The 22,211-nt window shown below is 42.0% G+C and overlaps 1 protein-coding gene across 1 annotated transcript in view; it reads right to left on the reverse strand.

The window, feature by feature from the left end:
* LOC134394557 (E3 ubiquitin-protein ligase RNF213-like) overlaps positions 1 to 22,211 on the reverse strand; it is a 121,750-nt gene that overhangs the window by 13,307 nt on the left and 86,232 nt on the right. Inside the window, exons 41-54 of the mRNA XM_063120119.1 lie at positions 19,097 to 19,279; positions 18,486 to 18,634; positions 18,291 to 18,399; positions 17,966 to 18,080; positions 16,345 to 16,592; positions 15,908 to 16,085; positions 15,194 to 15,316; positions 13,523 to 13,633; positions 12,932 to 13,174; positions 12,555 to 12,636; positions 8,449 to 8,483; positions 6,626 to 6,720; positions 3,767 to 3,926; positions 779 to 959 (exon numbers count right to left, since the gene is read on the reverse strand). Of these exons, the coding sequence (XP_062976189.1) occupies positions 779 to 959; positions 3,767 to 3,926; positions 6,626 to 6,720; positions 8,449 to 8,483; positions 12,555 to 12,636; positions 12,932 to 13,174; positions 13,523 to 13,633; positions 15,194 to 15,316; positions 15,908 to 16,085; positions 16,345 to 16,592; positions 17,966 to 18,080; positions 18,291 to 18,399; positions 18,486 to 18,634; positions 19,097 to 19,279 (2,012 nt within the window). The remainder of the gene's footprint in view (positions 1 to 778; positions 960 to 3,766; positions 3,927 to 6,625; positions 6,721 to 8,448; positions 8,484 to 12,554; positions 12,637 to 12,931; positions 13,175 to 13,522; positions 13,634 to 15,193; positions 15,317 to 15,907; positions 16,086 to 16,344; positions 16,593 to 17,965; positions 18,081 to 18,290; positions 18,400 to 18,485; positions 18,635 to 19,096; positions 19,280 to 22,211) is intronic.

Here is a 22,211-nt window from a genome sequence, read left to right on the forward strand (position 1 = left end):
AAAAGAACATGTTTTGTATGTAACACCCATCTCATTCCTCACCCCGCCCCATCTCAGCATGCAGTTATTTAGGAAGGGCAGCCATAGGAAATGGCAATAGTAGCAAGTAGGATTGTTCTTAGCACATTCTTCCCTTGTAGGGATGGAGGCAGCACCGACAGAAACTCCCAAATGAAGGAAATCTACTTCTTTCTTTTGACTGCCAGTACAAGTAGTAGTGAACTTACTTTCACATACCCCTTCACTAAAGATGTAGCAAAGCTGGATCCCCCAATGAGGAACTGGCATGGTGAGTACTCCTCCAACTGGCACTTTGGTCTTGGAGCCCGCTTTACTCCAGCTGGGAAAATCCATCATGGAGAGAAGCAGGTTCCCTGACTGAGGTGCTGGCTGGAGGAGTTCCAGCCGGCACTTTTGCCAGGGAGCCAATGATATCAGGAAGCAAGGCCTCACCTCTGATGTCCTCTGGCCCTAAGGAGAGGTCAAGGTGCCAATCCAGTCCCCAGACCGAAAAAGGTTTCCTACCCCTGATATCAGTACTACCAATAATGGCAAACAGTGCCATTCTAAAGAGCTGAGGACTATGCAGCCCAAACAGAACTCTTTGAATCAAAGTAGTGTGACTATCGAAGCTAAAAACAAAACAAAATGCATACAGATTAGTTCTGCCTGAACACCCATAACCTCTGCCATTTTTGAAATATAATGCCAAAATCTATGCTGTGGATTATATGGTTTACTAGAATGTGAGCAACGTTTGGCAAGTTATTCTTCTTACATTGGTTTCTGTGCTGGTGAGGGTCCTTTAGAAGACTACACAGAATGAGATGGACAATATTCGTGGTTTCATCCGCACTCTTTCCAAGAGTATTCATCAGTTGCTCCAAGTCCTTTTGAATATGTTGAAGGAGAAAACTCACTGGATCTCGAACCTGTGGCTTTATGATCTGCTGCATGGACTTGAATAACAAAAGGCGAGATTCAGAGTGACCAACCAGATGTGCAACATAATAGTCTGTCGACTAACAGGATGAACTCCCCAGCCCGTTTTGCCATTCCCCTTCCCCCAAAGTACTGCCGCCACCAAACTGCTACAGAATTTCAGCAGTGATGCAGCAGTAAAAATCTACACTTCCCCTTTAAAAATTCAGTGGTAATTTGGTGGCAGAAATTTTGGCAGCTGGGTGCATGGTACAGCTCTTGGTGGTAGCTGTTGGGGGCACAGAGATGCTCACCCCTGCCCTAAAACAATTTCTGATTTACCCTTTGTTTGAAGTGTACTTTTCCAGGCTTATGTCATCTGCCCTGTTGCCCATTTGTTTCCAGACTCAGTTTAAACTACTGGTGCTGACCTTTAAACCACTGAACAGCTAGGTAGGACCTGGTTGGCTTAGAGCCCACCTGTCTAGTCTATAGTCTAGAAAGAATGCTTATGGCGGCCCTACTCTCTTTCCTGTCCATATATGATGCTAGCCTGCCCATACGTTATGAAGCAGGACAGGGTCTTTCCTTCATAAGCCTTCCTAACCCTAACCCATAAATTTTCAGGGAGAACCCTTAGCTGTTTGGACATAAACTTCAAGTGCCTAAATGCTAAAAAAATTTTTTTACTATCCACATATATGTTATATAGTATCCTACAGCCTTTGTTAATTATAAAACTTTATTACTGCCGTCAATAACATTTTATTTTGTGTTTGTTTCCTATTCGTTAATATTTATTTGCATATCTTATTTGGATTCTCTTTTCTTGCTGATTTATGGACTTTCTATAAAAACATCAAGCATGTGGTTATATGTTAGATTATAATATTTCTGCATCTGAGTGAACCACATTTTTAAAAATTGACTTAAAATACTTAAACTGTAACCCTGCACTCTGCATGCAAAGAGAACTTGGTATAAAATGACTCCAACAGACCTACATTATAACTGCTTTGAGGGAATTTGGAAAATACCAAATTTGATCATTCAGCAATGGGACTCTACACTGGAGAAGAGGATTTTACACCACCTGAAGCTGGAACGTCACTCTTTGAGAGTTCATCCCCTATAACTACTGTAATGCGCTCTATGTGGGGCCATCCATGTGTGTAGTTTGGAAGCTGCAGCTTGTGCAGAACACAGTGGCTATGGTGCTCATGTGGACACCTAGCTCTGCCCACATAACACCAGTGTTAAAAGAACTGCACTGGCTTCCTGTTAACTACCAAGCCACATACAAGGTTATGTTATTATCCTATAAAGTCCTAAACAACTTGGGACCAGGATACCTAGCAGACCGCCTTCCCTTATACACATCCAGATGACATTTATTTATGAACCGCCCAGAGAGCTTCGGCTATTGGGCGGTATAAAAATGTAATAAATAAATAAATAAATAAATTTATGATCGTCAACGGATATCCTGTTTGTCATTCCAAGACAAACAGAACATCACCATGAAGAACCTAGATAGTGGGCCTTCTCAGTAGTGGCACCCACCCTCTGGAAAACCCTCCCTCGTGCGGTTCGCGAGGTGGAAAATGTAACAACTTTCAAACTTCTCCTGAAAACTTATCTTTTTAGACAAGCTTTCCCTGGACAATAACTTATTCTGGTTTTATATGACATTTTTTAAATTTTAAATCTGGATTTTGTATATTATGGTTTTAATTGTAAACTGCCCAGAAAGCCTTGGCTGTTGGGCAGTATAAATATGTAATAAATAAACTACTAGGTAAAGCTACCTCATTTGTCTTCTATTGACTTCATCGAAAATCATCTCCAACTTCATTAATATAAAGACTGCCTATTTTCTCTGTTTCCACTTCCAAAAGAACTTGTGTGTTTTGCACAAGATGGACAAATTTCTGAGTAAACAGTTAGATTTTGTATTTTCTAAAATGGAGGATCAAAGATTTGCCTTTCTTCCTCTCAGCAGCTGTAATGGACTGCTCTTGCAACTCCAGGTGAAATCTGAAACCATGATAACATCTGCTAGAGCCTTATTTGAATGACTGCATTCCATTCTAAAGATTGTAATCATGCAGACACCATTACTTAAAGTCATTCCCCCTGCCCCAATTCCCTGTTTCCAGGCTACTTTCTGAAGAAGCAGGTAAAGTGGAATAAAACCACACATGGATGGATGGAGAAGAACATGCTGCTTATTGTACTAGGCTTGTGAACTTCACAGCACTGTGTTGCCTCCACTTTGCCACTAAACCCCTCAGTTTCGCTGTTGTGGAGTGGCAGCAGATAATCTCGATGGCAGGAGGCAGCTCACTGGGCCCACCTCATGCCCGGCTTCCGGCAACGAATCGGGTTGCCATCCACCCTGGATCAATGCCAGAGCGAGATCACACTGCAGAAAGGCTGTGGTGACTTCGCTTCGTCAGGAACAGTCAGGGTAAGTCCCTGACTTTTCTAACAACGCAGCACCAATTTGCAGCCACTGCAGGGATTGAAGTAATATAGAAATCCCCCTAGATGAGGCACAGCATAATCTTCACTAGATTGGAATTGCCTGGCAACTTCATATTTTATGGCTCTGTGGACAGGATTGCAGCATAAGTGAATTTTTCAGAATTATCAGTCAGAGAGACAGCATACATGCAGTGTGCCTGCTACAATTACATATAATGCTAGCAGTTATTATCTCCCTACATGAATCCAAGAGAAAACTTGATTTTTCAAATAGCTCCATTTTAAATTTCTTCAGGTCCCACATGATAATGTATTTCAGACAGAACCATGTGATGAGAGTTTTCTTTTAAAAAAATACCTGGGGATCTTTTGAAGCTCCCAGGAACAATGCCAAATGAGTGAGCAACCGAATCACAATTAAGACAGCTGGAGACATCTCCCTCTCAGATGCTATCTTGGCTTCTCTCTTTCCAGCATCTCCAAGCACATGGCCAGTTTGTGTCCTGTCTGTTGTAATCCTGCATGGAATAATACAAAGTGAAGGTGCACACTTGCTACAAAACATGAGAAAGTTTCCTGTGTTTTAACATCTTCTTGGCCTATAGGCTAAGATCAAGCTTAAAATCTATGACACCATCAGCCAGTAATGGCCATCCCATAAGATTATAAAAGAAAAAAAAAGAAAATCAACTGGTAAGAACATATTAATTATTTAATATGTTCACTCCGTTTTGCTGAAGGGAGGGTGCCACACAGCAGGAGGGAGGGGGCAGCCATATAAATCTGTCCCCAGAACTGCTGCCCCCTAGTTTCAAACTGTATCAACTGCAATGCTATGAGCTTGTTAGAGATGTCTGCACCCTTACTGACTGAAGATTGTACTGCAGGGTTCAAACACATGGACACAATGAAATTAATTAAAATTAATTAATACATTTTAAAAACTAGATCACCTGAGATGTAAATACCTGGGGTGCCCTTAGTATGCATGCCAGGTTTCAGGTGTCTAGGTTTCATGGTCTTGGAGTTATGGTGCTGACAGACAGACACACATCCTCTATTATTATTCTAGATGGAAATACAGACCACCCCAGAAAAATTGAAGACAGAAATACAGACTGCCCCAGAAAAATTGAAATAACTAAATTAGAGAACACTGCAGTACCACAGCAAGGTAATTAGGCTTTTCAACTTCTAAACATCATGCAAAAAGTGAAGCAGAATACTTCAGAATGGATTCACTTTCATGAGCCCCCCTGCCCTGTCAAGCTTTTGAGATACTGTAAAACATACTTAGGAGAACAGCACGTTAAACCAATATCACAGGCCCCCAGTACAGATCTGACTTACAGGGGCTTCCCAAAGACAAAATAACTAAATGACAAGACAGAAAATAACTTTAGGTAAGCACTACATGCAGGGATGGGAAACCAAGTTGTCCCATCTGGTCCAAGAGCTGCAGGAGAGGCCCTTCCCTAAAGCCCGGCTCCCTCAAAAGGGAGAGGGAGAACGACTGATTGCTCAGATGCTTTACATTTAGCCAGTGGTCTCACTGCTGGCTGAGTCCTGAGGTTAAGGCTTATTTGGAAGCACTGTGTTATGGCCAGCTTTTCCACTGAACCACCTTGGAATGTCAGCTCGTTAGAGCCTCCAGATAAGACACCTGATGTTCTCATGAGATCACTGTAATTGTGCTTTTGATCCATCTTTCCGATAACACAAAGGAATGTTGCTGACTGGTACAGACTGAAAATAACAGTTTGCTAGCTTAAAGGCAGAAGCAGGCATTCACCCAGAAGCCTTTGCGGGCCAGGCAGCCATGGTTTGCAAGTCTCCAGGCCATACACACCGACTGAGTGTGCTTCACTTGTCCTTCACCTTTCCATGCAGGGAAGGGATGAGCAAAGTTTTCTCACCAGCCGAAGCACTGGACGCAAGAGGGCCAGCTGGCATCTTAGCCAGGAGCCTGCCCTGTGGCCCCTGATGTTACTCAGCCCATGGGGGATCTGGGGAGCAATTCAACCTCCAACCCAACATGGCTCCTCATCCACTAAGGACATGGAACAACATTACTTAGCAGTTGGATGTGTTGCTTAAATAATAATTACAACTTTCCCCCTCTAAAATGAGCAAATAACCACATTTTAGGAAGGTACCTAATCAACAAATGACAAAAGTGTTTGTGTTTGTCTGCCCACTCTAGTTCTATGTTCAGAGGATGAGCATCTGTCACTGGCAGAGCTGAGGAAAGGTAAATACTTTCAATGTGGGCATGTTCTTATTTCCAGTGACACCATTTCAGAGCCATTATAATTTCACAGCAATCCCTGCAATATCTCCTCCACCTCTTCTTCTGCAGTATCCTCTTGGGTTCATTACTAGTCAGCTGCAGCATATTCACCTTCTTTTATTTTAATAAATTGGTGTAACAATTCTCCATGTATTACAAAGGGGTGAGAATGGACTTACAGCAATACTACGGTGGAAGAACCGGATTTGACGGAGGGAATTACCTATTGGACAGGCTCCATTTCAGAAGTGACTCTGGCTGAGTGCACATCTGATATTATGTCGGACACAGATGGAGCTAGTTTGGAACAAATCAATGAAAAAGCAGTATGAAAGGGGCAATTCTGGGTTATGGAATCAGCAGCTATCATGGCTTGCTCCCACAGAAGGGTGTGAAGGCGAAAACGCCTAATTCTCCGGGCTTGTTTGGTAAAGCCCTGAGTGTGTGGGCAGGAATCAGTTATATGTCTCTCTCCCAGACAGAGCAAACATTGAGAATGTCTGTCAGCAGGGCGGATTTCAGCCACACAAGTAGAACAGTACTTGAATGCCACCTTGGAGGCCATAGGTCCCCAAGGTACACATGGAGCATCCAACAGCTTAAATGAAAATAAGACATAAAAGTTAAAACAAGCGAGAGATATAGCATGAAGAAAGCCGGAAGAATAGAAATAAAAAAAACAAAATAAAGATCAAATGCTCAGGAGGCTCACAAAGACCCATGGAAGATCTCCACAAGTCAGAGAATGCTGCTGTGGACAAAAAGGAACTGTGAAAAAGAACTTCCCCAAGACAAAACAAAATGACAAGACAGAACAAACATTAAGGATATTTAGTGGTTTGAAGTGTTGCTTATATAATCATTAAAACAGGCATAAATGAAAGATTATTTGATTCAGCATTCCAAGAGCTTGAGGTTAAAACCTACTCTGCTTTCTGAAAGTTTGCCACTGGTTTGTGGTCCTGGCCTCCTATTTGAACGCCACAATCAATACATCTACCATATTCCATAGGAGCACCACACTAAAAGAACAAGAGAGAGCAAAGATTATAATCAGATATAGAGAAGCTAGCTGTTTGGCTCTGCTTTCCCTGAAATCTAACTGATGTGGCTAAAACATATTGTGGCGTTACAGCCCACAAGTCAGTTCCCAAATGTATGTCTGAGTTTGTAAGTCTGTGGTTTTTAGAATGTTGGCCTGAGTGGGTGGAGTTAGAATGTCTGAGGAGGGGGAGGAGTGATATATAAGAGAAGGATTGAGGGGATTTGGGAGAGACTTTTTAGGTACTCTTAGGGCCTTGCTAGACCATGCCGGATAAGCCGGCATGGAGGCGGGGCGACTGCGCGCTAACTTTAGCGTGCGCCTCCCCGCCTCCTAGACAGCCAACGCGCAGGGACTACGGAAGCCCTGCAGCGTTGGCCATTTATTTTTTTTGTTAAAGGGGCCACGTGCACCCCGAAGACTCCGAACAAGGTAAGGGTTTTTTTTTTTACTTAAGCCCCCCCATCCGTCCTCCCTCCCTGTCCCCTGTGTCGCCCTCCGCCCCCCCAATGTCGCCGTCCCGTGTGTCGCCCTCCGCCCCCCCTTGCCGTCCCATGTGTCGCCCTCCACCCCCCCTCGCCGTCCCGTGTGTCGCCCTCCCTCTCCTGGTGGTCCTGCCTTCCCCCCACCATCTCCCCGCCCCGGGAAGCCCCTGGCCCAATGGGCACAGCGCTCGTAAGAGCGCTGTGCCCAGTCCGTGGCTTTTCCCGGCTACTCGCGAGTAAGCGAGCAGTCGCAAAAAGCCATGGACCTTCCTAGACGTTCCGCAGCCCCGGCCTCAGGCCAGGGCTGCGGAAAAGGCACGCCATAAGCGACTTCGCTTATGACGCGCTAAGGGAGGCTTCAGTGCGCCTTGACCCCGGATTCCCCTGTGTGTCATCTGGATGCACAGCAGGGAAACCGGGCCTCAAAGCGCGCTAAGGCCTCATCTAGCAAGGCCCTTAGAGTCGTTAGGGCTCTCTGTGCATTAGCTCTTGGTGTTTAGAGTACTTGGGTCTGGAGAATTTGAGGTTCAGTGTAGAGAGTGGTGTCTTTGGAGTGTGGTGTGCATATAGTTGATGTATATTAAACAATACTGATTATAAAGAAAGCTCAAGAGTGATTGTGTGGGAGAAAGGAAAGTGCAAATCTGAATGGGTGAAAGGATTGGCTGAAAGGTTTCAAAAAGATTTTTTTTAAATGTTTTATTTTGAAACAAAGCTTGTGAACTTTTAAAATAAATTTTCATTATTTTGTTTTTAACTGCCACAAAAATCCCACGTGTCTGTTTGGCATTTATCATCTGAAGTTTATACATTTAGAACCCACTCTGACAATAATTCACCTCAGCACATATAACTCACAGTGTATTATTTTATATATTGAAATCCTTCTCCATTTAACCCCTTTCTCCACATAGTTTGGAAGGTGGTTTTTATCCCTCGCCTCAGGCGTAGCAAGCGGTGGTGCTTGGCTTGAGCAGGGAGTAGCCGCGGCCAGTCCTGGTGTTCAGAGCCTGTGTCGTGGCACATCTCTCTCTCTCTCTCTCTCTCTCATTATTAAGCAATTACAAAAATTAAGGTAAAGTCCCATTCCTGATTTAGTTTGCCCAAAGTAGTCTTAAGCAAGATATAATGTAGAAGGAAAACAATGTGCTTTGTAAAATATACCCCAGCCAGCTTTTAAAGAGATAAACTAGATCGAAAACAGCATCAGAGAAATCTCTTACCTCTCCAATAGCGCAGGGATGGCCATTTGGACATGCTGTTTGAAAAACAAAAAGGGCAGGAGGAAGTGAAATCAACACAACCGCATGGCAATGGAACAAAGAGCCATTCTAAACAGCACTCAAGCACTTACCTGTTTTCCTACACACATTCCTACTGAAAACCACACCCTCCAAATGTTGTAGTTTTCATATTTCCCCTTTCCATTCTTCTTTTACCCTTCCTTTTTTTTAATACTATGCATGTGGACAGCAAATAAAACTGAAGCCTAGCTAAAATTTTACTCGACCTCCCTGTTCCCTTTTGCTTTTTTACTTAAAACTGGAATCATCACAAGTAACAAGATTATCAGATTAGTACATAAAGCCCAATGTCTTCAACATTTTGTTAGTTATGTGAGATCAAAAATATAATTGTTGGTCACAATTTACATTGTCGAAATGGCGACCTGAGGGCCATACGCCCAAGTGGGTGATCAAAGACAAACACAAACCGTAAAGGAGGAATAATAATAATAAATCCTTTTTATTCACTCAGTATTTTAACACTTAATTTTAACTTAAATTTAAATTTTACTGTTTTAACTCTGTATTTTAATCTTATATCAACTTTGCTGTGTGGTTTTATCCTGGTTGCGCTTTTTATAGTGTATTTCATAATTGTGTTTTAACCTGTTGGGTGTTTTACTGTGGTTTTAATTTTTGTGAGCCGCCCAGAGAGCTTCGGCTATTGGGCGGTATAAAAATGTAATAAATAAATAAATAAATAAATAAATAAATACGAAACAATAAATAGAAGAAAGGAAAGTTAGAATAAAAACGCCTCTTGAAGAGTTAAACTAGCTAACAGCTTCCCTCACAATACTACCACAATGGCGGTTGAAAAGAGACTGAGGGGAAGGCGGGAACCATTGGAATATACCCGGATTACGTTGGGGGAGGGGTTCCCACTTGAAATGCCTCTAGCTATAGTAGTTTCCCGAAGATGCTCCGTGCAGGCGCAGAGCCCATGTGTGTGAAGCACAGAGACCATGAAGAAGAAATATATTATTTTAAAATGCATTTGTTAATTCTTTTGTCCTCCAAACGTTCCTCCCCAAACTCTTTAATATTATGGAAATCCTATGAAGGTGGCTATTGGTTAACATGCAAATTCTTCCAGAGGGAAGTAGGGGAGAACAAGACGAATTTTGGAGAAAGAATGCTTTCTGGCTTTCAGCTCCTCCCTTAACGTATTGATAAATCATCAAGATGAACCTAAAAAAAATTGAAAATTCTCTCCTTCCCCTGTGTTGGTAGTGTGGGTGCATACTCAGCTAGCTTCAAAAAGAAAAGGGAAAAGGTTGGTGTGTCTGCATGGAAAGGGAATAGATAGAGGAACTCCAAGCTTCCTAGATGGTCCTCTGATCTATGCTGACCTTCCTTCTAATTCTATACTCCTAGAGTTGCTGACCTCAATTCCTACTTCGTTCTTGTTCGTGCTTTTGCCTCTCAGAGAAGAGACACCCTTTTCGATCTCATTCCATCTTGGGTTGGAGACCTTCCTATACAACATATATTTCCTGCAATAAATGCATGCTTTCTTATTCCTTTGACCCAGAGTCTCCAATGTAATCTCTTCAGGGTAAAGCATCTCCTTCAGCTAGGATTCCACACAGCTCAACCCTTGTTCTCATTGTTCTCCCACCAGGTAGATTTATTAAGAAAACAAAAACTTAAATAGAGAAGAAAGGAAAATGTGAGAGAAAATAAAATTTGGGGGTTTGTCTGCAACGAGGAACATGAGAGGAGGAGAAATAGGGTGTAAATTTTTATGTGGCTGGAAAAGAATTATGGGCTCACCCCATGGTTGTCTTTGTTGTATGAGATCATTGAAACTAAAGGTGTTTCCAGAGGGCTCACAGTGCTACCAATCGAAAGGTATTAAACAGCTAATATGTTTTTCCTCTTTAATGTTTTTTTATTCTAGTAAAAAAAAAAGATGGAGGAAGTGGTAGGAAAATATGGGACAGCTACAAACTGAAGACCAGGAGCTTCTCTACATGAGCAATGTATTGCACACTTGTGATTGGCCACTCACAAAAGATAGTGGTTCCTTTATGTGATGTTGTACACCTCCAGGATGTCTCCCGTGCTTTCCCCCATAACCTCGCTTTTTAAAAGATCAAAGATAATGCAATAATTAAAATTATTGTGGGATATCTGCAGTGTGTAAAGCTGGCATTGCGATACAGCCACTAGATAGAACAGTTTCATTGAACATAATAGAGCACTGCTGAGAGGGGAAGTTTTCAATTCCAAATCACGTGGTTGCCATTTAATGGAGTGCATTGTAAACCCGGAAAGGCTTCAGAAGAAAAAAGCCCGGTAAGAGTACAAGGGTTTTCTTTAATGTAGAGATACCCCACATCATCTACCAAAAGAATCCATAAACATAGCAGAGTGATTGCACAATAAAAGCCTCAGCTGGAAGCATCCTTTATACCTAAAAATCCTGCTTCAGCACAACATCTGAAGAGGCAGGAGACTGCAGTTGTTGAGTGGTGAGGGAAAGACACCCTGCACAAAGGTATTTTCTCCACTCCAGTATGCAGTCCTATGACAGAATTACAAAACTAGGTTATCCACCCTCCAACCACAATTAAGAACTATAATTAATCACAATACTATTTTAACCCTTTATATGACCTTTGTAAAGGGTTAAAATAGTATTGTGATTTATTATTGTTCTTAATTGTGGTTGGAGGGTTGGATACCCTAGCTTTGTAATTAGTATATCCAACCATTGCCTCCAATTATCTTGTCCTATGACGGAAAACAGATTCCTGGGCTTAGATCCTAGTACAATTATGTGACTTGGAATAGACAAGCATAACTTAACAAGAAGCAGGTATGGAAGATTGGAGTGGCTGGGGAGCTGGAATGGATTGTTGCATGGAAGAAAACAGATTTTGTTTCTTGGCTGCTGGTCGCCAGCAGTGGAGATGAAATCAGTGTCTGAATGATATAAGGGAGAGGTGCTGGGGCTTTAACCCATGTGGGAGATAAAACACTGTTCCTCTGGAAACCCTGCTTCTTAATTCAATGTATTTGGAGCACTTAACTCTCTCTTTACTGTTACTTAACTGTTATTTCTGTTTAAGAATTCTGGCCATGAACTCACTGACTGATCTTGGGCTAGTCATGTGGTATACATGCAATATAGCACAATAAGTATATTGTATTGATTTGGCTTGCCCTGTAGTGTGTGGCTTGTCTCAGTGCTTTGTCATCTGGATCCATCTGTTTGCGTACTATTCGTTCCTGCTTCCTACTTGTGGCACTTTTCAGAATGAATTGAGTTGTCTCACCATTGTCCATCGTGCCATGCAAGTTGCTAGACTCTGCCCCTAGCCCCACCCAATCATGCGCAAGAGTGGACTCTTTTCCTCTGTAAAATCTTGGAGGATAAAAGGAGAGATGGGAAGGAGGGTCCACTCCATCAGCTCTGCCGAGAGACCAGCGGTATTTGGTTCCTGCTCTCCCTGAACTGTTTCCATTCAAGCTGGCCATTGTAAGAACTTTGCAATTTTAAGAAGTGTTGCTTAAGTTTACTATTTTACTCTTCCCTCACCAGCCCCTTTTCCATCATGTCTTTTAGATTGTAAACCTGTGGGGGCAGGAACTACCCTGTTATTGATCTTATGTAAGCTGTTCAGAGGGATTTTCTGCTGAAAAGCAGGGTAAAAACATTTTACATTATTTATTTAGTTATTTGTGATTTATATACTGCTAAATATAATAAAAATCCTAAGTAGTTCACATATAAATATTAAAATACAATTTAATATTTAATATTAAAAACACAACTTTAAAAACAATTCCAATTCCAATAAAAGCAATACAATACAAGGAGCAGTTCCCACCCCTGCTATGAAAGGGCACAGTGACGCATGTCCATTAGCCAAAATGGATACTACAGGGTAATTCAATTTGAGATAATACAATATCTGAAATTAACAAAACTCAATATCTGAAATTAACAAAACTAATCTTCACCGTTCATTGGAAAGCATCACTGAAACAACAGCTCCTCTTAGTTTACTCTTAAGATTGCACACAGTACTTACTATACCACTTAAGCGTTGCTGTTGCCAACCAATTCACAGCCTGAGCTAATAAATCTTCTGGCATTGTTGGTAAAAAAGCATTCTGCAGGAGAGAGGGACAAAGAGAGAACGAGAATCAAGGTGATAGTACAGTAACGTAGTGGCATCTCTTTTACGACAGACTCTGATATGATTGGCCTAAAGGACTTGCTAATCCCCAGATATAGTTAACTTACTTCCTCTTGTAACCAAAGAGAAGGAATAATGAGACGAGGGTAAACCATGATTTCCCCCCAAATGCAAATGACTTAACAAAAAGGCAAATACAAATAAAGTAGTAATTATTTAAGGAATGGAAGATAGGAATGCTAAAGAAAGTTCAGCAGACATTTCTTCACCTGCATGATGTTGGGTGAGAATGCCAGATTCCGTAGAGGTTCAAGGATTCGATTCTGTCCAGACAGTAAAACAGCTGCAGTGTGAACTGCCATTTCAATCACCATCCTCTTGTGACTGGAATCCTGTGGGCTCAGTGTCAGTGAGGGGAAACTGTTGGCCATAAGAGATTCTGCAAACACTTCCAGTTCTGGAGAAGGAAGGACTTTGGAGTTCTGGATAAACTCTCTAAGAACATCACATTGCTGGTGAGGGAAACAATTATTTTTTAAAACAAAAAGTAAAGTAAGATTTGTCAGCCAGACTCAAAAGGCCCGCTTCACTCTTTTTATGGTTAGCTATGATGATGTAACGTAATATTCTGAAGGAGGCAATCAATATTCATCATTTATTTACTTATTACATTTCTTTACCAGCCAAGTTTTAAATGAAAGCTGTTGCAGAAGAGGCTTCCATCTTTGAGGGGAAATAAGCCTCCTCTCCAGTCTCTCCTCTATTGCCTGCAGCCTCAAGCTCCTTCTTCTCTAAGGAAACAAGGGTTTGCTCCCCTGAGCAAACAGCAATACCATCTGGGAACAGTGCAAGGGATTTACCTTTGGCTTAGGGTGAAGATTTGGGTCTCTACATCCATACAGAGATGTGAGCTCTCTGAAGACAGCCAAGAGAAAATGAACAGCCTGTTCAGACTTGGACCTGTTATATACCTGACAAGAAAGACAGACGTTACCATGACTCAGGGAACTGGGAAAGTAAAGAGGGAAAAATAACTAATAGTGGAACGCCCACTTAAATACTAGTAGCAGTCAGGGATATTAGCACAGAGGACAACACTAAACTTTGTGCAAAGATTCTTCTACCTATTTTAGTGGCTATGTATTGACACAAGTGTAAAGAAGACAAATATGATGACATCTGGTCACTTTTTCTTGCAACCTATGCGCAATAGTCTCCAGTTTAGACTGTTTCATCAATTTAATCTGCCTGAAACACCACAACCCCCCTATCCCATTCTCCGTGTCTTCTATTGTTTTCTCCGTTTTATGTAAATTTTACTTTTTCCTTATTGAGTTGCCCTTCTTTTTCCTTATTCTTGATTAAGTGAAATATTGCAATAAAAAAGTTTTAAAAACCTTTGCGCAAACATGAAAAATTATCTGTACAAGAACAGCCTTGCAATTAAAAAACTTACTGGATCACAAAGCTTTTTATTAGCATGCTAGTCAACCATATTTACGTTAGTTATTTGTGAACTAAAAAGGGAGAAAACTTGTGTAAAGGTCCCTCTGCCTAGAAACAATGACCTACTTCACACATAATGACTACCCAAGGGTTGTTTAAACAACCCAAGGGTTTTTTAATGACTACCCAAGGGCCCACGTGGCCTGACACCATTGGGTGTCAGGCCACGTGGTGCCAAGCATGCTACCTCCCACCCTCTCATTGCTTCCGCTTTGTTTCTAGTTTAGTAGACAGCCCAGGAACGCCAGTTCCTGGGTTGTGCTCTGTGACATGCAAACCCAGAACTCTGGGTTGCTGAGTGAGAAACAACTCAGAGATTTAACCAACAAAATAAGTGGGTTAAATCCATGGGTTGGGCCAATTCTTACTTGCTTCAGTTAACCAGGCAAGAGGTTGTTTAAAGACTTGGAACAGTCAAGAAGATGTTTAGAGACTTGCACAAGAAGCACTGTTCCAAGCTCGTACTCAGAAAAATCCAATCAGCTTGCGCAACATTGTAATTATGATTTCTCTATTCATTCTCAGTAACTTCCAGTAAGTAACTCTCACCCCAGGCTGGAGTACAACATGTGAGGAGCTTCTTAAACTGGTATAAGGACAAAAATATCATTAAAGAGCAAAAATAAAAATAAAAATACTGGCTCTATGTGAAATGTTCTGGTCAATCTGTGAATGGCTTATCATTCATCCACTTCACCAATTAATATTTGAGAAATAGTATTTAAAATACTTTAAAATAATTAAAATAAAGTCAATCCAGTATTAGATTACTGTTCCGCTTTGAAAAACTTGAAGAGAAAATACCAGTACACATACATTTTTTTTCTGCATAAGCAATAAAACCCCCACCAAAATAGTAAGCTAGAATGCTTCCTTCTATGCAGCCGATACGAATTAAAGAGAAAGAAGGAAGGAACCATCAACAAGAATGCATGATATCCACGATGCTTTCTTAGTTACAAAATTAGAAGGCCTTCTTAATTTCAATAAAGAACAGCTATGTTGATCAAAAGAAAGGCCCTTACCTTCAGAGCTTCTGTTATGCTGTCTGTCTGGCATTCCATGATTACTTTTTCTAATGCATCGCGCACCACTCTGTAGTTTTTGCCACATACCAAGAATCGATCCATCTGACTACGCTGAAGATTCTGAAGCCACATAACACCAAAAAGAAAGTCTACTTTTAACAGTGTCAATGCAAAAGACATTTATAGGATTAATATGGGTTGTTTCCAACAGTGTCATTACACTGACGGAAACAGTTCTGTCATTGGAATTGAATGGAAGTGATTCCCACTCAGCTCCCCGTGCACTCCCAAAATTTGCTCAAAAGGGCTGGGAAATCCTCTGAAGTCAAACTTTGGGTGGCACAGAGGGCTGCAGCAGGGAGGAGAGAGGGGGAAAGTTCCATCATGCAAGCGGATGTCTGCTAGTGTGACATTAGATTAAACCCCAAGTCATTATGGGATACATGGGTCAATCTGAACTCCCTCACACAAGGCTAGGATGCTCTGTGCTGATAGACACCTATGCAGGCATTCCTTGATTCTATGTTACACTGAACTCTCTCTGGGCAATACATCAGATTGTGTTTAGGGAAACAAGTCACAGCCAAAGCAAAACAATTCATTTATTTCATTTTAACAAATTTCCCTCTTAACGTCTGCCCAATCTGACCCTCATAAACTACTAACGAATAATCACAATCTAGAAGGTGCTATGTGACAGATCTGTACTACCTGTTGAATTATTTCTGCTGGAAATATCCATTGACACTTAGATTCATTGGAAAGTGTCTGTGTGAAATCCATCCCATACTGGTTAGTAAGTGTTCGGACAAGGTACACTCGATACCAGTCATTTTGAATCACACTGCAGAACTGCCTCATTCTTTGCAAGTAGAGTGACTTTTCATCACTGCCATCTGCAGAGAGAAGGGAAATAAAGTTTTGTTTCCTTATTATGCTCAACTATTGATAATATGGCATTTTTAGAAGCACTGAAGAACAAATGTCTTGCAAAGCTTTGCATTTGAAAGAGGAGAACCCTGGTGACAGTATAGAGAAGACTACAGAGGTCCAAAAGCAGTGTTCCATTTTTCTCTTAAATATGAACACAAAGGAGAAGTCCATTATGTGATCAATAATTTCTTAGAACAGTTATTTGGTACATTTACATCCCCATGTGATGATCATAATCCCACTTGCCTGAGGTTCCATGAAATTCAAAGAGCAGCTCTGCAGCCCTATCCATGCACAGCCGGATCTTGGCCACTCCCTGCAAGTATGCAATGGTGGCTTCTTGAGAGATTTCTTGGCTGCTCCTGCTTCCCTGTAAATAGTTTGCCAAAAAGCGTCCATTCTCTTTGAGATGGTTTGTCTTGATTTCCTCAGAGGCATCTCCCAGTTTCTCATACATAGAATCCTAAAAAAAAAAAAGATAGTATTTTCCAATTGCAATCTCAAGCAATGATTAGTTCAGTGTATAATCTGCGCTGCTGGGGGTGGGGGAATTGTGCTCCCTCTTAATTTACTCTGAGTGTGAGAGAGAGGGGGATGGGAGGGGAGGGAGAGGGAAAGTGGATAGGTGGTTCTGGCTCATTTGACTCCTGACCATTGCCAGCATGCAGGGCTTCTTCAAACAAGCATTTTATGGTATGTACGTCACTCACAGACTTTTGCGTGTCATTTTGACGACACTGTGAGCTTCCTGTGTCTCCTTAATCATCAGAAAACCCGACGCTTCTGAGATATGTTGCACTATAAAGCGTCCACTAGAGGGCAGTATTCCATTCAACTGTACTGAACTTTACAAGCCACGTAGTTGCTGCTCTCTTCCCAGTGTAATTTCAGCTCATTTCAAATGCGGAAGAAGCAGGAAGCAGAACCATGGTAAGAAAATGCAATTTCCCCCCATCTGAAATTCCTTGCAGACTCCAGCAGATTTCCCACCCCTATTAAGTGAATGCTAAAACCAAGCTGTGTTCAGACTGTCATTTCTGAAGAGCAATGAACATGATTTTCCCCTGACATGATCCACGATTGGTAGCTTGATAATTATACAAACATAATGCTAGAGGGGGAAAAGACTGGTCACTCTGGGTAGTTGTTTTTTCACTGCTGAAATACCAGATAACAAATAGCTTCTTGTCTAATCAGCTTCCTTTCTGAACATGTATACAACAGGCAGGGCTGGCTATATAGCAAAGCTCTCCTCAGCCATTCAGAAATACAACGCTTAAACAAGATGCAGAAACACTCATGCCAGCTCTGCACCATCAACCCCGACCATCCCATGTTGGCAAGGAAGGTTTTCAGTGGTGCTGTAACCGGGACTGGGAAGCCTGTGCCATCACAGTTCCCAATCCTGTAGAACAGCCCATAGGAGCCCAAGCTGATCACCTGGGCTGGTGGTAGTGGTGGGGAATCACTGTTTTGGCATTTTAGTGTCCCCCAACAATCCCATCCCTGTGCATACGTGAGCGCACACATCTGCACCTACAGCCTCCAGTTCTTGAGTGGTTGCCCACCCCTGGCATAAGGGATGGTAACTGCATTCAGCTGAATGCAGATTCAGCTTCACTGCTGACCTTCCCTGTCAACATGAGGAGGTTGTGGGTGGAGGCTGCGTCTTGGTCTTTGCAAAGTAAAAAGAAACAGAGAGCCCAGGCAACTTAGCCCAGGCTTTACGACATAGCAAAAACAAAACAATTCTTTTCAAATCCATAGACCGTTATACAAGAATCTGTACACCCTCCACAAAATTACCTTGAAAAGAGATTGGGAAAATATGCTTACCTCAAAGCAGTTGACAAACAGAATGTACAGTTCTGTTTTATCGTCTTTGTCTTGGATGCAACTCGCTTCTACTTGCGATAAATATTTTTGTACATAGACTTTCACATCATTGAAGCTATAGAAACAAAGAAACCTCCTTATTAATGAACACTTCTACTGATGTTAACCATATTCTATAAAGGAAAGGAGTATGAGAAGAAACAACAGTGTTTCAGAAAAGTGATAATTGCACCCACATGAGGACTTCAAGCATCAGTAGGGTTAAAATTGAAGGTGAAGCATGAGGTATTGCTGCACCTCCCAGATTGAGTGTAAAAGCCCTTACCTGTATTTTAGGAGCAACTTTAACAAGGCAGAACGTATTACAGGAGTTTTATCCACCACATCATCGAAAGGGGACAGAGATTTTGTATGTACAGTGGAGTTACCAGAACCTAGAGATATAGTGCAATTCAGTCTAGAGCAATAATAAAGCAAGTTCATTCAAAGTAGGGGAAAAAATTGGAGCATGTGAACATACCTCTCAAATTAACAAACAGCAGGTTCAGCAACTCCTGGATCACAGCTTTTTCTGGGGGCTCATTGTCTTTGAAACACATTGTGGAAACCAGGTTTATGAAAAAACTGTTGCAAAACTTACGGAACTGGCCATTTTTTTCTATAGCAATGCTGTCAGGGAGGGGAGGAAATTGATGAGAATTACTGATCTAGTCAAATGAAGAACATAATATTTGAGTATCGCCAAGCAATGTATAGCCAACTGGTTGATATGTGAGTGAGTGCTCCTGTTCGGGCCAATCATGCTATCATCCAGGATACTCCATTCCGTTGTCGCTGCGTCCCAGTTTTCTATCCCTCCCCAACCCTCACAACAGACACTCAGCATACCATGGACATTGAGCATGTCCAGTCCTTATCGGGATGTTTTGGGGTCGATTTGTTTTTTGCCACCTCAGATTTTTTTCCTGAAGATTTCTTTGGATTTCTGTAAACTTTAGGGATCCTCTGAGCCGGCTGAGAGTTCCCTCTTTTGTGTGAGTGATGCTGTTTTGGCAACATAAGGATTGGCACTCACCTTAGAGGCTCACATTCATAACTGGATTATTTGCTGGATGAGGGATAAGGCTTTACCTGAGTTCCTCGGATACTGTGGGAGTATAGTTTTCCGGTAGGCTGGTTTTGCAGAATGGACAGAACATCTGTCCTGGCACCAGCCATTGTTTGATACAATTGTGACAATACGCATGATCGCAAGGAAGGTTCACTGGATCTTTAGGATCTCCCAAACATGTTGGACATGGCTTCAAAACATAACTGTAAACACAAAAGCTACAGTCAATGCAAACATATATATGGATTTAACATATTCTTAATAATAGAGATCTGTCTTCTTCTCTCTGGCCTTCCTTCTTCTCACATCAGCCCGTTGGTTTCTGTTCACCACTCTGCCGCAAAGATCATCTTCTTAGCACGCCGCTCCGACCATGTTACTCCGCTTCTGAAATCTCTTCATTGGCTTCCAATTCACTTCAGAATCCAATATAAACTTCTCCTGTTAACCTTCAAAGCTTTTCACGGTCTAGCTCCTTCCTATCTCTCCTCTCTCATCTCACACTATTGCCCCGCTCGTGCTCTTCGCTCCTCTGATGCCATGTTTCTCGCCTGCCCAAGGGCCTCTACTTCCCTTGCTCGGCTTCGTCCATTTTCGTCTGCTGCCCCTTACGCCTGGAACGCTCTTCCAGAACATTTGAGAACTACAAGTTCAACCACAGCTTTTAAAGCTCAACTAAAAACTTTTCTTTTTCCTAAAGCTTTTAAAACTTGATGTTGTGCAGACTTCTACTGTTACTTTCTACTGTTAGTTTTTCCCTACCCTGTGCCTGCTTACCCTTCCCTGTACCTGTTGGCATTCTCTTCCCCTCCTTATTGTTTTACTATGATTTTATTAGATTGTAAGCCTATGCGGCAGAGTCTTGCTATTTACTGTTTTACTCTGTACAGCACCATGTACATTGATGGTGCTATATAAATAAATAATAATAATAATAATAATAATGTCTAGATATCAGGTTATTTCAAAGGCAAAAACAAAATAATAAGCCCGGCAGCTCCTTTTTCCTCAAAGGTAAAAGCAGTTTTAACATTGTTATTCGTCTTCCAAAATGGCTTTCACGGTTTTTAAAAAAAACATTGGGAGATCCAATCACAGATCTCCTGTATCACACATGTAATTTAGCCGTGAATTAACATAGAGAGACTGACTGCAACATCACAAGCTAACGATATGAAACTGAGATAAGAAATCATTACATTATAGTAAAAGATATAGTTTAAAATTCAACAAGATAAAGAGAAACTGCATAAGAGGCAGCACCACGCCTGATTAGCACAGCTGGGGCAGAGTGAGCCCATCCTCTCTAATTTGGGGTTATAAACCTGGATTCGAACTGGGGACCTCCTGTATGTAAAAGATAAATTCTTCGATCTGACCTGGGCTCCTCCTGTATTATTTATTTATTTATTTATTGCATTTGTATACCACCCCATAGCTGAAGCTCTCTGAGCGGTTCACCCTCAGTGCTCCTGGCAACTCTGACTTGGTGTTGACAGACGGGGGAAGACAAATGCTACATGATGTGTCTTTCGCCTGTCTGCTGCTGTAATTGAGTGGACAGGAAATTGCTTTGTGGTGTTTGCAGTGTGGATCTGGGTCCTGGGAACTCATTCCTGCTTCTGCCTCAGTCGTGACTGTTGGTTGCCAGGCATGGAAATACAGGTGGGGGTCATGTTCCCCCTTCTCCCCAATGGGACCTGAACTCATGTCTCCTGCTTCTCACCCTCATGCCCTGATTGCTAGCTACTTAAGGTTGCTGCTCTCAGGCTTCCCTTGTGTGTCCTGGTTCCTCCCTTTCCTTGCTTGGCAAAAGCATCTTTCCTTCCTTCAGTGGGTCTTGAACCCTTGTCCCAAAGAAGGTTTGGGACTTCTGTGTAGTCCAACAGAGATGTGTGGATGCTGTGTTATAAGGCCTATTTTTCATTCCTTTTGGGTGTTATGCTCAAAAACAATGCTTGTGAGCAGCACAACGGGACTTGAACTCAGCCTGTATGGAGCCACAGCAATGGGATTATTGCTGGCTATGCCACAGGAGTCCATGGAGTTGTGGTGCTTGTGATGTTCTACTGTATTAGGCTGTGTTGTTAAGTTTATTAATTAATATGAATGGTGAAAAGGTTTAAAGAAGGTACTCACTGTGTATTTGATCAGTAAGTATAAAGCCTTAGAAGGGGAGTGAGTGACAGATGGAAAGAGTGTGCTAATTGGATGTTGGTGTGGAGTGTCTGGATTGGCCATGAGAGAATGTGAGGAGCGGGAGGACTGTGTGAGCATATATGCTTCTGCTAACAGGACAGAAGGTATGAGTTATGGATTAGAAGTCTGAGAGAGAGAGAGAGAGAGAGAGAGAGAGAGAGAGAGAGAGATTGAGATTAAAGTGATTTGAGAGACAAGAAATAGGAAGGGTCTGCGTGCTGTGTTGTTTGAGTGGATTAGTGTGTGGGGAAGAGAATAGTGTAGCCTAGTAGGGGTAGAGTAGGCAGGAGAACAGTGAAGTTATATTTGAACCATTTCAGAGAAATTACTGACTGAAGCCATTACGCATTGTGCTTTACAACCATTACGCTTGAGAACTGAGGAAACTGTTAAGCCTTTGTACCTGCACTAACTACTTGTTAATAAATTACAATTACAACTGGTGTGGTCCTTGGAGTACCTGGGAAGGGTACAGATCTATGGTGGCAACGGAAGGGAGAATTTGGGGTTAGGGTGCAGAACTGTATAGTTGTGGGGCCTAAGAAGTGAAAGGCGTGTCACATTCCATACCACTTGACACCTGCATCTGTGCTGCATCCTTGGGTTCAGGAAAGAATAAAGGAGCAGTATAAGGTGGGGGTCGTCACAGTGCTGTAACATCAATGTATGTGTTCCAATGTAGAGACATGTGCTGTGGGCCTGCTGACATCAACCTGAATTTATTGTCTCCCTCCATATGGGGGTGGCATGTGATCGTCATTGCCAGCAGAACTCCTCATTGGTGAACAGTGGTAGTGTTTTCAAGAATGCCAGGGTTGTGGATTTATGCTATTTGAGGAGTTCCTAAACACTGAGTTTCGCCTCCACCCATGGGTTGAGCACATACAAGATATGGGCGCCAGCAGAGTGGTGGTGTATCACCTACCTCCAAGCATT

This window comes from Elgaria multicarinata, chromosome 3 (genome assembly GCF_023053635.1).
Source record: "Elgaria multicarinata webbii isolate HBS135686 ecotype San Diego chromosome 3, rElgMul1.1.pri, whole genome shotgun sequence".
Classification (NCBI taxonomy): Eukaryota; Metazoa; Chordata; class Lepidosauria; order Squamata; family Anguidae; genus Elgaria; species Elgaria multicarinata.